At 52.1% G+C, this 11,849-nt stretch overlaps 3 protein-coding genes across 4 annotated transcripts in view; 1 reads left to right on the top strand and 2 right to left on the bottom strand.

Annotated features, from left to right (window-relative positions):
• Positions 1–11,849, bottom strand: part of LOC113211004 (transcription factor hamlet-like) — a 156,623-nt gene that overhangs the window by 108,125 nt on the left and 36,649 nt on the right. The window lies entirely within an intron of this gene.
• On the bottom strand, positions 4,275–6,300 carry LOC113215341 (tetraspanin-2A). The gene has a single exon (XM_026434956.2). The coding sequence runs from the start codon at positions 6,198–6,200 to the stop codon at positions 5,469–5,471; it is 732 nt and encodes a 243-aa protein (XP_026290741.1). The 5' UTR covers positions 6,201–6,300; the 3' UTR covers positions 4,275–5,468.
• LOC113215340 (uncharacterized) lies at positions 7,407–9,395 on the top strand. 2 transcript variants are annotated; one of them, XM_052265781.1, is made up of 5 exons: positions 7,407–7,524; positions 7,632–7,749; positions 8,032–8,205; positions 8,442–8,606; positions 8,710–9,395. In XM_052265781.1, the coding sequence occupies exons 1-5, from the start codon at positions 7,460–7,462 to the stop codon at positions 8,866–8,868; spliced, it is 681 nt and encodes a 226-aa protein (XP_052121741.1). In that variant the 5' UTR covers positions 7,407–7,459; the 3' UTR covers positions 8,869–9,395. The 2 variants fall into 2 exon arrangements, with proteins under 2 accessions (XP_052121741.1, XP_052121739.1); XM_052265779.1 differs by having other exon boundaries at positions 8,442–8,610; positions 8,714–9,395.

The following is an 11,849-nucleotide window of genomic DNA, read 5'->3' as shown; positions in this document are numbered from 1 at the left end:
GGTAAAAACAGTTCCTTGATGTTCAAGGGCCAAGACACCGGTTCAAGGACGCCCCATGTGTTTTCCCGGTTTTTTCCTACCCCCGTCCTTCAATCGCTGTCTTGATCATTGGATATCAAGGAGCTGTTTTTACCGTGTAAACCCTTGCCTTTTCTCACCCGTTTTATTTAGCTGTTTTGCCACTCGTTCGTCAAGCCGCGGTTCAGCAGCACAGCGCGTCCGTCGCGCAGGTACTTCTAGGAAGACCCCTCCACGACCGTTCTATGGTAAGGAGGGCCACTATTCTATAGAGGCGGTGTCTCACCTGGTTGTCCGAAAGTCGGAAGGCAGGCTCTGTGGCAGATCTCCGTCGTCATACCCGGCGACAAACTTTCGCACGACACAGACGTCTTTGACACGCTGCTGCTGCTCTGTATGCCGAACTCGTTTTCGTTTTCACTTTTTTTTTGTCCTTGCCGAAAGGGGGGGGGGGATGTTCACTGCAAGCGGGCGGTAGACCTGCAGACGCCGACATGCGTGGTGGGGCGTGGCGCGGTGGGGCGGGGTGGGGGCCATAACACCTCGTGCGTTGGGCCCCCAAGCCAGACTGCAGGGCGGCAGCTGAAGGGGCGGGCGCGCTCACACACACACACACACACACACACACACACAGAGCTGACGCAGTTCGGTTCACCCGTACCGGACCCTCCCTGATGAGTCTGAGCGCCGTTCCTATCAATGGCTGTGGTGAAGCCATCGATACACGAGATAAGGGCTTCCGCTCCTTCCCATTAACATTCGCGCGTTCTTGTTGTGTCATCGCGCAGGGCTGTCGCGGGGTGAGGTCGGTGACGGGGCGCACAGCAGAGGAGGAGCAAAAGGGGAGCGGCCGTCCATGGGAAAGAGTCAAATTGGAACTGGGATGGTCCTGCTAATCAGCAGTTTTTATTTGCAAGTTGCGGTTGGGGAAACGTTTTCTCACCCAACATTTTCAGTCAAAATATAAGTGGTTTGCCCTGCTTCACACGTAATTAATTAATTAATTACTGGGCGTAAAAATACATTACGCTTTGGAAAGGCGTTGCGCACTTGATACACGCGGCTGCCGCACAACAACTTCACGACGCGACCAACGTGACGCGGGCGACACACGCGCGCGCGCGCGGGAGGCGAGCGTGACGCGGGGGAATCTGTCGCAGCGGCGGCGGGAGGAAGAAAAGGGGACAAATAATACGCTGGACATGACATAATCCAAATGGCACATCTGTCCGCGCGCTGCAGGAGCAGAGGCTTTGTTGCGTGACGCCTCCCCCCACCCATCCTCTCCATGTCCAACTAATTGATTGGGTATTGGCCATGATGGCAATCTATGCGTCCATTCACAGCGACGCGACCGCCGCCGCGCTCAGCAGACACGTCGACCACCACACCACACACTGGAAATTCAAAGTGTACGAACGTCGCTTGTCACCTGCAGGTGAGTGAAAAAATTCACACGGCCAACTACAGGTGTGCGAAAAAATATTCATAAACTTGTGGGTGGGTTGAGGGGGTAAGGATAGATGTTTGTACACTTAACAAGGTTAACCTTTAGCAATTGCTATTGACACTATCCAAGTGTGTGAATGGCCATTCACGCGTCTGCAGCTGTGTTAAAATTATGCCGCACACCTGCAGGTGTGTGAATTTTCATTCGACATTCGTACACTTGGGTTTTTAGTGCAAGCTACTGGAGAGCACGCTGACGACGACGTCTCGCGATCAAACGGGCGGGCAAAGGGCAAAAAGTAAGGAATGCGTTTAGATCAAAATACTAAGGCCTAGTCCAATGAGTGAAAGAAAGCCTTGACACGGGCGAAAGGCTTTCCGTCGTCTGTTCACCACGGCAGCTCGCTACCGCGCCGCCGGGTCAACCCTCACAGCTGTGACAGGGAGGCGGACGGGGAGGGGGAGGCGGCCTGGCTTGATGGACGCGATTCTCACCCTTTTGCTCCATCCCCCCGCTGACGCCCGCTGATCTGCCTGCGCTGCGATACATCTCTATATCGCAGCTGGCGCGGACGGGGACAGATCACGAGTATCATTTACCTATCAATGAGTGTCGCAGCAGCAAACAACGTTTCGCACGTCGGGAGCGGATGCCAAAACGAGTCTCCAAACTAATGTGTAGCCTACGCGAAAACGACATCAGCGGGCGGTGACACTCGCCAATCCCGATTTAGGGGAAATTTCAAGGAGATGACATGATAACAATTTATTTTTCATATCGACGCCGTGCTGGCAAGGAGTTACGTAAGAACGCAAGGTAAAAAAATTAACCGAACACGCGCATCAGACAGGAGTATATAAAATGTCCAGTCCACTTCAGTCCACTATTTCTCCCCCCCCCCTCCTCCCCACACTGTGTGGTATGACACCCCGACAGTCGACCCCTTGCCACCCCCCCTCTCCCTCACTCCCCCGTCTCCCTTCTTTGCCTGCGCATAGCAATGAGGGAGAGGCATGAACCCCTTCTGATAATACATTCATAATACAACTTTCCCCCAGTTTGACCTCACGTCGTCTCTGCCGACCCTAACCTTGGTCGCGGCGCTGCCCGGCAGGCTGCTCGTCGCTCGCCACCCTCGCCTCGCCCCGGCCTGTTCCTACTGTGTAATACACATTTTCACTAGAGTTTCGCGTTTCGCGAGTTGATTTACATTTGCCGAGCCGTTTTATCGTGTTTTACTCTTATAGCCATGACGTCTAAAACAAATACTGCATTTAAGTGTTGTAGTTGTTGTTGCTGTTGTTGCTGGCCCAGCAAGAGTAAAGTAAACACGAGGACCTGTTTCGTTTTTTCTTCAAATATTTCTTTTCGTAATTTTGCAAAACATCACGTTGGAAGGCAGCAGCTCCGCGCTTCGTCAGATCCGTGAGAACGAAGACGATTGACTAGAGGAGGGCCGCGCGACACAGGAGGAAATATTACATGAATGATTGAAAGTGGGCCCCCCGCCCCGCCCCGCCAGCGCCCCGCAGGGACACCTTGCTTCCCCCAACGGCACCGCCAGGGCACCGCCTCCTAACGCTCCTCGATCGGCTCGGCTCCTCCATTGAGATGATCGCCATTGATCGGTAATAATGAAGGCGGTGGAGGGTGTTTTGACGGAGGCGCGCAAACACTGCTGAGACCGCCGGCGCAGCTCGCGCCTTAATAATATTCATGAAATCTATGGGTTCGAGGTGTTGTGATTGGTCCCGTATCGTGAGACTTTTCTCGCGAGATATGTATATACATTTCATTCATATTTTCACATTTCACAGAAAGGGACGAGATGGCCCGTGTTTTATTTTCCATGTACACTCTTGTGTTGGTGGTATGGGAAGTCCTCCAAAAACGGACGCCCTGCTCCGCTCTGTCGCCGCCGCCACCGCGCCCGCCTATGTCGGCGAGATGTTTGGCACCCGGGCTTCCTCTCTGACCTCATCAGGAGAGGCTCTGGAGCTGCCGGAGCGCCGGGTCGGGCCGCACATCTGAAAGGCGTTAAAACAGCTCCCGCCCCGCTCACCGGGCTCGAACGGCTTCACATCATTCGCCACCGTTTTCCCAGAATGACAGGCCGACTGTCTGCCTCCCGGCAGCAGCCCCGTAACTCGGCGGCCAGGCCCCACCAGTTACGTGGCAGGCAGGGCGTGCCATGATGAAGCCATTCCCTGACGCCATCCCCCCATGCCATGCGCCCCGGCCCAGTGGCGGCCTTTCCGAGAAACGAGACACAGACAACCCCCGGCCCACTTTATGACCAGGCGACCCAAAATTTCAAACTTTTGCGGTAAACTAACCTCCTCCTCCGGTAGCTCACTGGGGCGGGCGCGCCGTCCGAGGTGGCATGTGAGCTCGTAAAGTACGCAAACGACCCCAAGGCGGGCGTGGCCGGGCCTAGCGGGGGCGGCGCTCCACCGGTGGTGGCAACATGTCCTGCCGACGCGTCTCTCGGAGGTCATCGCTCCAGCCAAACGCTCGGACTACCCTTTCCGAAGGTGATCTTTGCAGTACCGCCTTGCTGCAAGGTGCAAAGGTCGAGGGAGCTCTCACACATAAGAGGTTGACAATATACACATATCTACACTTCCAGGTTTGAAAAAGGTCGTTTCTCCAGCTGGTCGGTGTTTACGTCTCCAAAATGAGTGGGTCAGGGCCGAAACGTTTCCAGAACTAGCGAGAGCTGCACGATACTATGTATACCAACCACGCGACCTGGTCAACACCGAAGTAAAAAGTACGAGAGTAATCAACACGCAGACACACCAAATTGAGATAGTTTTGTTTGTTGATTTTTTTATTTATTTATTCATTCATTTTTATTTTTTTAAAGTAAACTATTTTAACAAGTGTAAACAAAAAGAAATATGGTTTCATTACTTTCTACGCTACACAAAATAACTTAAACTTGAACTACTTTTCATCTTACGGTACAAATATAGGAGTCCAACTGTACAGAGAAGGAGACTTGAACGACTTTGTCACCTGGGAAAAGGAAAGGCGCGCCAGCGAGGGAGAGCGCGAAGCACATTTGCATTCGGGGCGCTTTGTCACAACAGGCGCGCTATGGCAGTTCATCAAACGGATCGATAAATAATCAGCCATCGGGCACGCCCAATCGGAAAAAATGGGTGAAACACAAGGGGTGCGTCAGTTATGAATAAATATGCATGATTGGAAATAAATCAATATTGTTCTGAGGAGCAGGCGGCTCGGCGCGAGACGTTGGCCTGATTAATAATTCAACTTGTTACGTTTCGATTAGAAATGATCGACCTTCCGCAGTCACATCGGGGTCCATTATTTGCATAAAATGATGTCTGTCATATAGTTTTTGGACGGACCTGCCACGCCCAGCCAGCGAACCTTCCCTCTCCCAGTCACAAGCGAAAGCCTATCCCCTTATCTTGGCAGAGCAAGAGAGAGAGATAACAATGAACACACCCAGATTCTTAGGACGTGATACGTGTATATATACCTAGCGAAGGACGGTAACTGAACGAAAACTCACTGGAAGGACCCATGGAAATCAATAGAAAAATAACAAGTCATAAGTTAAAAATATAAAAATACATTGACATGTCATTTTTATGCACATTCGACAATCGGCATTCGCGGTGGTGACAAATTTGCTGATCTTTCATAGTCCAAGAAGAACTTATTTACACCGAGAAGTGTACGAGGCTGTACACCGGGGAGCCGCCTGTCGATGCAGAGGCGGGAGGGGAGAGGGGGGGGGGGCGCTGCACCTTGTGTCGTGGCGGCGCGTAGTGGAACACTTCACCTGTGCGGCAGAGAGATAACGCTCCCGCTATCAGTTTCACAACTCGCGCCGCGGCCGAGACCGGCACTGCCGCACCGCACCAAAAAATACCAAGGAAAAAGAAACAACATTCTTTTCCATTCACTGAACAAAATGGGTGCAGTACATCATTCAAATTTTCTCTCTTCGCAGACGAGCGCATCAACCGCGCTTCTCTTCCTGCCGCAGGGCCTTGACGAGCAGGAGCGCGAGCACGGCGTTGACGACGTGCGAGAAGCACAGCGTCATGGCGATGCCGGCCACCCAGGCGGCGCGCTCCTCCAGGAACCACGTCAGCTCCTCGACGCAGCCGTAGAAGAAGGCGTTGCCCGTGACCGTGTCGCGGCACTCGGACGGCAGCGGCTTGCGCAGCTGCAGGTAGTCGCCGGGGCCGTCGGCGCCGCAGCACGACACCGACTCCTGCACCTGGTTGAGCACGTAGCTCACGTCCTCGTACTGCGAGTTCATGATGAGCTGGCGGAAGACGCGGCGCAGGATGGGCTGGATGTGCGAGTTGTACGTCGAGTAGTCGAGCAGCACGGCCGTGCCGGCCAGGCCCATGAGGAAGCACAAGCCCTGCGCGGCGGCGAACAGCAGCAGCGCCTGACGGTTCTCCGTCAGCGCCGAGCAGCAGCCCACGAAGGTGGTGAGCAGCACCAGGATGGAGGCCGTCAGCAGCACGTACATGCCCGAGTAGAACTCCCAGAGGTCGAGGCGGGTCACCCAGTCCTCCATGCCGGGGTCCTTGCGCATCCAGATGCACATGGCGAACAGGGCCGCGCCCACCATGAAGCCGACGATGTTGATGCAGAACAGCGTGTACTTGATGCAGCTGATGATGCGGTCGATGCGCTCCTCGTCGCGGCGGGCCGCGAACACGGCCTTGGGCGCCATGGCGTGGGTCGCGGGTCGCGGGCGGGGTCGTCGACGGGCAGGTGCCGAACAGGTGCTCGGGGGGCGACGCGCGGGCGAGGACTGGCCGGCCGCGGCCCGATAAGCGACGCACCTTGCTATCTCATTACCGCTTATCTGTGGCCGCGCCGCTCCGCCCCGCCCCCGCGGCCCAGCCCAGCGCGCGCGCCGTGACTCACGGACGGGAAACGGGGTCACCACCCGGACGAAACAAGGGCTCACACTTCCCTTGTATGGCCGGGTATTGATACAGCTTCTCTGCCTCCTCTCGCCCTGATCATCGGCGACACAATCGCGGTCCTCGGAGCGCTGCCCCGCTCCGCCGCTCCGTGCTCGGCGGCGGGTCCGCGCGCCCGGTCGCGTACGGGAAGAGATAGAGACCGGGAGGCGCCTGACTCACATCCTGTTACCGCGAACACGACAGGCTCACGCGACGCGCGCTCTCCCTCGATGATGCGCTGACGTCCACGTCATGGTGCACTTTTTTGGTGCCGAAAGGAGGACTTTTTAAAGGATTTGTAGGAGTAAAGAGGAGGGGGCCAGAGAGAAATTTACTGCAAAATACGAACTAAATGAAAGCTGATGATCGGTAATCGTAAGTCACGCCGGAGCCAACGAAAGATCACACCTTTCACTTCCGCGAGAGACTCGCGCCGCAACGCCCGGAGGCACAGTACCCGCCCCACCCCTACCCCGCGACCGTTACGCACGCGTCGCGCCCCCACAGGATCGTCACCACATATGGGTGTATTTTTAGCAGATAATCCCTTAAATACCCTCTGCCTAAACACAAAGAACATATAAGTAACTTTATGGTATCAACTAGCTTTTTATCACTTAACACGTTCCCTGCGGCGTGACCACTATGTGGTCACGCTCCCATGTTAAATCATTGGCACTAAAATTTTGCCGCAGGGAACGTGTTAAGCAGATATTAAGAGTAACTAGACCTATTTCGGTACCAGCCCCTAATTTGGTTGAATTAGACCTACACTCGCTTCGACGCTTAAATCAAACAGTTTTCCTTACAGATGGCTATCTAGGGCCGACGGGGGGGGAGGTTCGTTTTTTCGCTGTCGTCCGGTCGAGTGCGTTTAATGTTTTTCATACAGTAGCACGACACAGGAAATAGAGTCGGACACCATTGTTATGTATTTTACACAGAACGTTTGGGAAGCCAGATACCTAGATACCAATGCCGTGTGTGCAAGCAGTGTCGCTGGTGCTGGCTGCACAGCACAATGTGGCAGCAAGGACGATCCAAGCAACCATGGACACTCAATTTTACGAACTTTTTAAAATACACGTACGTATTTCTGTGAACGCCTCCCCCCCCCCCCCCCCCTCCCCGTCGGCCCTAGATAGCCATCTGAAAGGTAGACAATTTGAACTATTGAACCTCCTTCTATTTAGGCAACTTGGTCTACGACGCCCCCCTGTCGGCCGGTCCTTACTACGCCCCTGCATACTCGTCGCCCTTGCACTCACGTGCCAGAAGCACATCGACGGCAAGGCTATCAACACCCTCGTGGTGCGTTAAGTCTACAGCAATACCAAAAGTTTTAAAATGTAAAGTAACTGTACTCAGCCATTCTGCATTGCCATTGCAAGCATCATCTTGCACCGTTGTTCATAAGTACTGTGACGTTACATTGAATTCAATGTGAATTGCGTCACATTGCTTAGAATCAATGTGACACAAGTCACAGTCGTTTAAATGTGGAGTCACGGTGTTTGATTAACTGTGTGGCAATGTCGGTTTTAGGTGCTCTCTGGGTCACGTTGATGTTTCGCATCTCTCTTTTTCCTATAGGGCCCTTACATAGGTTACGTCGAACGCTTTTCTAATTGTGAACCACCAGATCGCCAACTGGCGTGGAGATGGCAGTTGCGTGTTAGTCACTTCAACCCACATAGACCAAAGGAATTACAACTATTGACCGGTAACGTGACGGGTACAAAAGAGCCTTTTGACAACAACGTTTGGGTAAGATATTGCAGTTAGAGATAATCTTTTGAATCTGTACTGAAGTAACGAATGTGCTTAGTCGTACCATTGAAAAGGGGTTAAAGAGTTTGTTGCCATAGTAAAGGCACTATTAGTGCACCACTTTCAGAGGTGCGACTTAACACCGTAGTTTTCCCAGTGCGATTGATATATCTGACAGGCGCTGTTAAAAGGTAGTTACAAATATGACTTTATGTGTGTCTTCATCACGACAGATGAAAATAACAATGGATGTACGGTCAAACAACCAATGGAAAGAAAACTCCTTCATCTTCTTTTTCAAGAAAAATTCATGCCAGGTTGTTAGAGACAATATACCTGACGTTTACAGGGTTTTGTTCGGTAGCCCAGACGTTAAAAGCGTGTGCTCAATTAAACCTGTAAGTGCAAGCAGGAGTCAATTTTGGTTTTCTTTTAAGGATTTAAATAAACAAAATTATGTTATGATTACAAATGTAAAATTTCTGTGACCTATATTTTCAGGCAGTTTTCGTGGTCAATAACACTCCGGTCCAATGGATTTTTCCAAATTTTCCAATAATGCCTTATGGACACTATAGGTACAACCTCAAGATTGGCAAAGATGAAAACCTTTTGGGATGGGGGGTAGCAGAAGTTGGAGTTATTCCTAAAGTCGACTAGCACTGCAATGTTTCCAGCTATCTTATTGCTCTAGACATTGTAATATCACTTAATACCTGGCAACTCTCGAGCGGGGTTTAAATATGGCTCAAACAAACTATGCATTGATATTGCGGTACTGTCTACCCCACTTCTTCCCTTTCCTCTAAGACTACCCCCACTCTGTACCTTGTAAAAGTATTAAGTTGCGAAATAATTGCAGCGACAACTTCATGCCACCTTTAAAGCGAACTTTTACCTTAACGCTTTAACTGCCAAACTTATAACTTTACCGCTGTGAGAAATGTATTTGTACATGTACGATATATTTTGTAATTTGCCATTTACAATACGAGTCGTACATGTACAACCTCCCGCTGTCGCTCGATATTCGATTCCAAGTCGATACATAGGGCTAGTAAATTGTACAATGTTAGATTGTACTTGTACGACTTCTTCCATGGAAAATTTTCCGGTACCCGGTTCGACAATTTTTCACAGTGACGAGTACGAGAGTACAGGCTGATACTGCGTATCATCCTGCTAAAAAAACAGAAATAAACTCAATGGGTCCGATTCGTTGGTGTATTATATGTTTTTCCTTTTTCTCAAGGAGTGCAGCTTGGGCGGCAAACGCACACGTCGCACACCGATGGGGCAGCCGCTGCCGCCAGCCACGCCCGCCCACCCAACGGGCAGCCAGGCAGAGCGAAGAAAGTGCAAGCAGATGTAAAGTTGTCGCAGCTTGCATGGCAAGTCGCGTGCTCTTGTGGGAAGGAGAGCGAGCGAGCGAGAGAGGGAGCGAGAAGGGTGGGCGTGGTGGAGGAGGGGTTCGGGGAGGGGACCATAGGACTACCGCGCTCGCAATAACGCATTGTCTTTTCCGGAAGCTCCCCGGTGTAGTCTATAACGTCTTGCTCCCCCAGGAGGGTCATGGCTGCCCCCCTCCTCCCTTCCCCCTAAATCTCGAGGCCCAGCCAGTCCTCGTAGCGCGTAATCACTTTCACCCTCGGCTGCTGGTCTGACAGCGAGGATCAGGGGCGTGCCCAGGGCGTCGCCGACTCCACGTCAGTCCATCAAAAAGCCCGGCAAGCAAGGCTCTCGCGCGAAAAAGAGACGTCTTGACGGGGTTTTATTTTTCAGAGAAGCGCGCACCGTGCCAAAAAAATGTGAACGCACACTCGAATATTTTCTGATCCCACTCATTTGCGGTCACTATTTTAAATACTCGCCGAGATAGGCCTTTAACCCCCTTCTCCTCCTTCAAGTCGAAAGTGGTGCGTGTATGTTAGGCCTCAACTCATAGAGGGTTCGCTCAGCCGTGGCCTGGGAAACACCTGCCGCCCGAAGAGAAGATCCTCCCTGGGAGACAAAGGCGGTCCAGAGACAAAAGCAATCCGAAGATGAAATAGATACTGGGCTCGGAGATGCTGCTGCCGCTGGACCATCCCGCCGGGACGGCTTCCTGCCCCCCTTTATGTGTCTTGGCGATATGAAGATTAGGCCGCCATTAACCCTTCTCTTCCGCCCACGCGGCCCCGGCCGAGAGCCCGGCCCATCAGGACAGGCGATTCACTTAGGAGAAAGGGATGATAAATACACTCGGTCCACTGCAGGCAGCACAGAGAGAGCGCTGCACAGAGAGGAGAGGAGGGGGGTACGTTTTTTACACCGTACGCGTAGACATGTCGCATACTGACCGAGCTCGATCGATCACTCGACCCGGCGGACACACGCGACTCACTTGCATGATGAGCGTCTCTCTCGCGCGGATAAAGAGTCGTCGCGCACGCCGATATGACGCGACGCGTGCGCGCATCATGTTAATACAACCGTTTTACAAGCGGCCGGGACGACAACAACGGCGCGATGTGAAACGGCCAGCATTGTGTCACTACGGACCCTGATGATGGATTGGGCTTGGGCACTCCCCCCGGGCACTCCCAGCCGCTGCCCCGGCGCATCCCCCGTCCACCCCGTGCAGCTATTAGTTTATTGACTGTAACATATTCATACCATCGCCTCTGTCACCGTCACTACACGGCTAAAAAATAATACATGCACGATGTCGATTGCTTTTCTTTCCTCCTCCCATCGCAGCATTACATGCACTTTGAATAAAGATAATCACTGTACTGGTTCCGAAAATCTAGCTTACTCAACAGTGAGTCCAGATACTAAATTGTAACTAATAGTTACTAAATCTGTATTGCTAGCAGAGAATGCATTTGAATCCATCATTTTGGTTTACAGAAGTCCGGTGCTTGTAGTTACTAGTTACAATAATTGTCTTTATAGACATTTAGAGTGTGCGACACAACATTTCACAGGCGTCAAGGCACGGAGCGATGGATAGAGGACACTGCGCATTTGCTGCCCGTGCTCCCGACGACAACCCTTTCTACTTTCTATCCTAAGGAGCAGAGGATCATTGAGCATCGCTCAAGCAGCATCAGTGAGACGAGTCGTAGGAATGCGAAGCACCTGCCAGCGTCGTGTCAACCGGCATCATACACCCTCTGGTGCGCGACGCCCATTCTCAACTACACTGGAAACACAAGTGTGTGAATGTTGCACACCTGCTGTAGGTGTGCATTGCCTATTCGTAAAGGTGTGAACTTCCCATTGAATTTCACACACTTTTGCCTCCATGTTCACACACCTATGTACTCAAGTCGACTTAAGTTTCCGGTGTTAGCGAGCGATAAGGTTTAGACCATTTCTGTTGCCTTTTCAGGCAAAAGTTATTTTCATAAGGTATTGTTTAAGAGTAAGGGCTCATTGCGTGTCAACAAACGCAAGAAAGTCGCCGATACAAAGAAGTCCGAAGTCACCCTACAACCAAGAAATTAAGAGAAAAGCGTCGGACGCCAAATGTGTTTGGTTTTTCTGGCCTTTCTTTTTCGTTTGTTTGGTGGCAGCGTCGTCCGCGAGAACAAACGAAACGACGCGACACGGCATCCCATGAAACCCTGGAGCACCTCAACCTGGACGGGCGGGCA

The sequence above is a fragment of the Frankliniella occidentalis genome, unplaced genomic scaffold, assembly GCF_000697945.3.
Source record: "Frankliniella occidentalis isolate FOCC.00 unplaced genomic scaffold, Focc_3.1 Scaffold30, whole genome shotgun sequence".
In the NCBI taxonomy this organism is placed as follows: domain Eukaryota; kingdom Metazoa; phylum Arthropoda; class Insecta; order Thysanoptera; family Thripidae; genus Frankliniella; species Frankliniella occidentalis.
The sequence above is the reverse complement of the archived record's forward strand: the minus strand, read 5'-3'. Positions and strand labels throughout refer to the sequence as shown.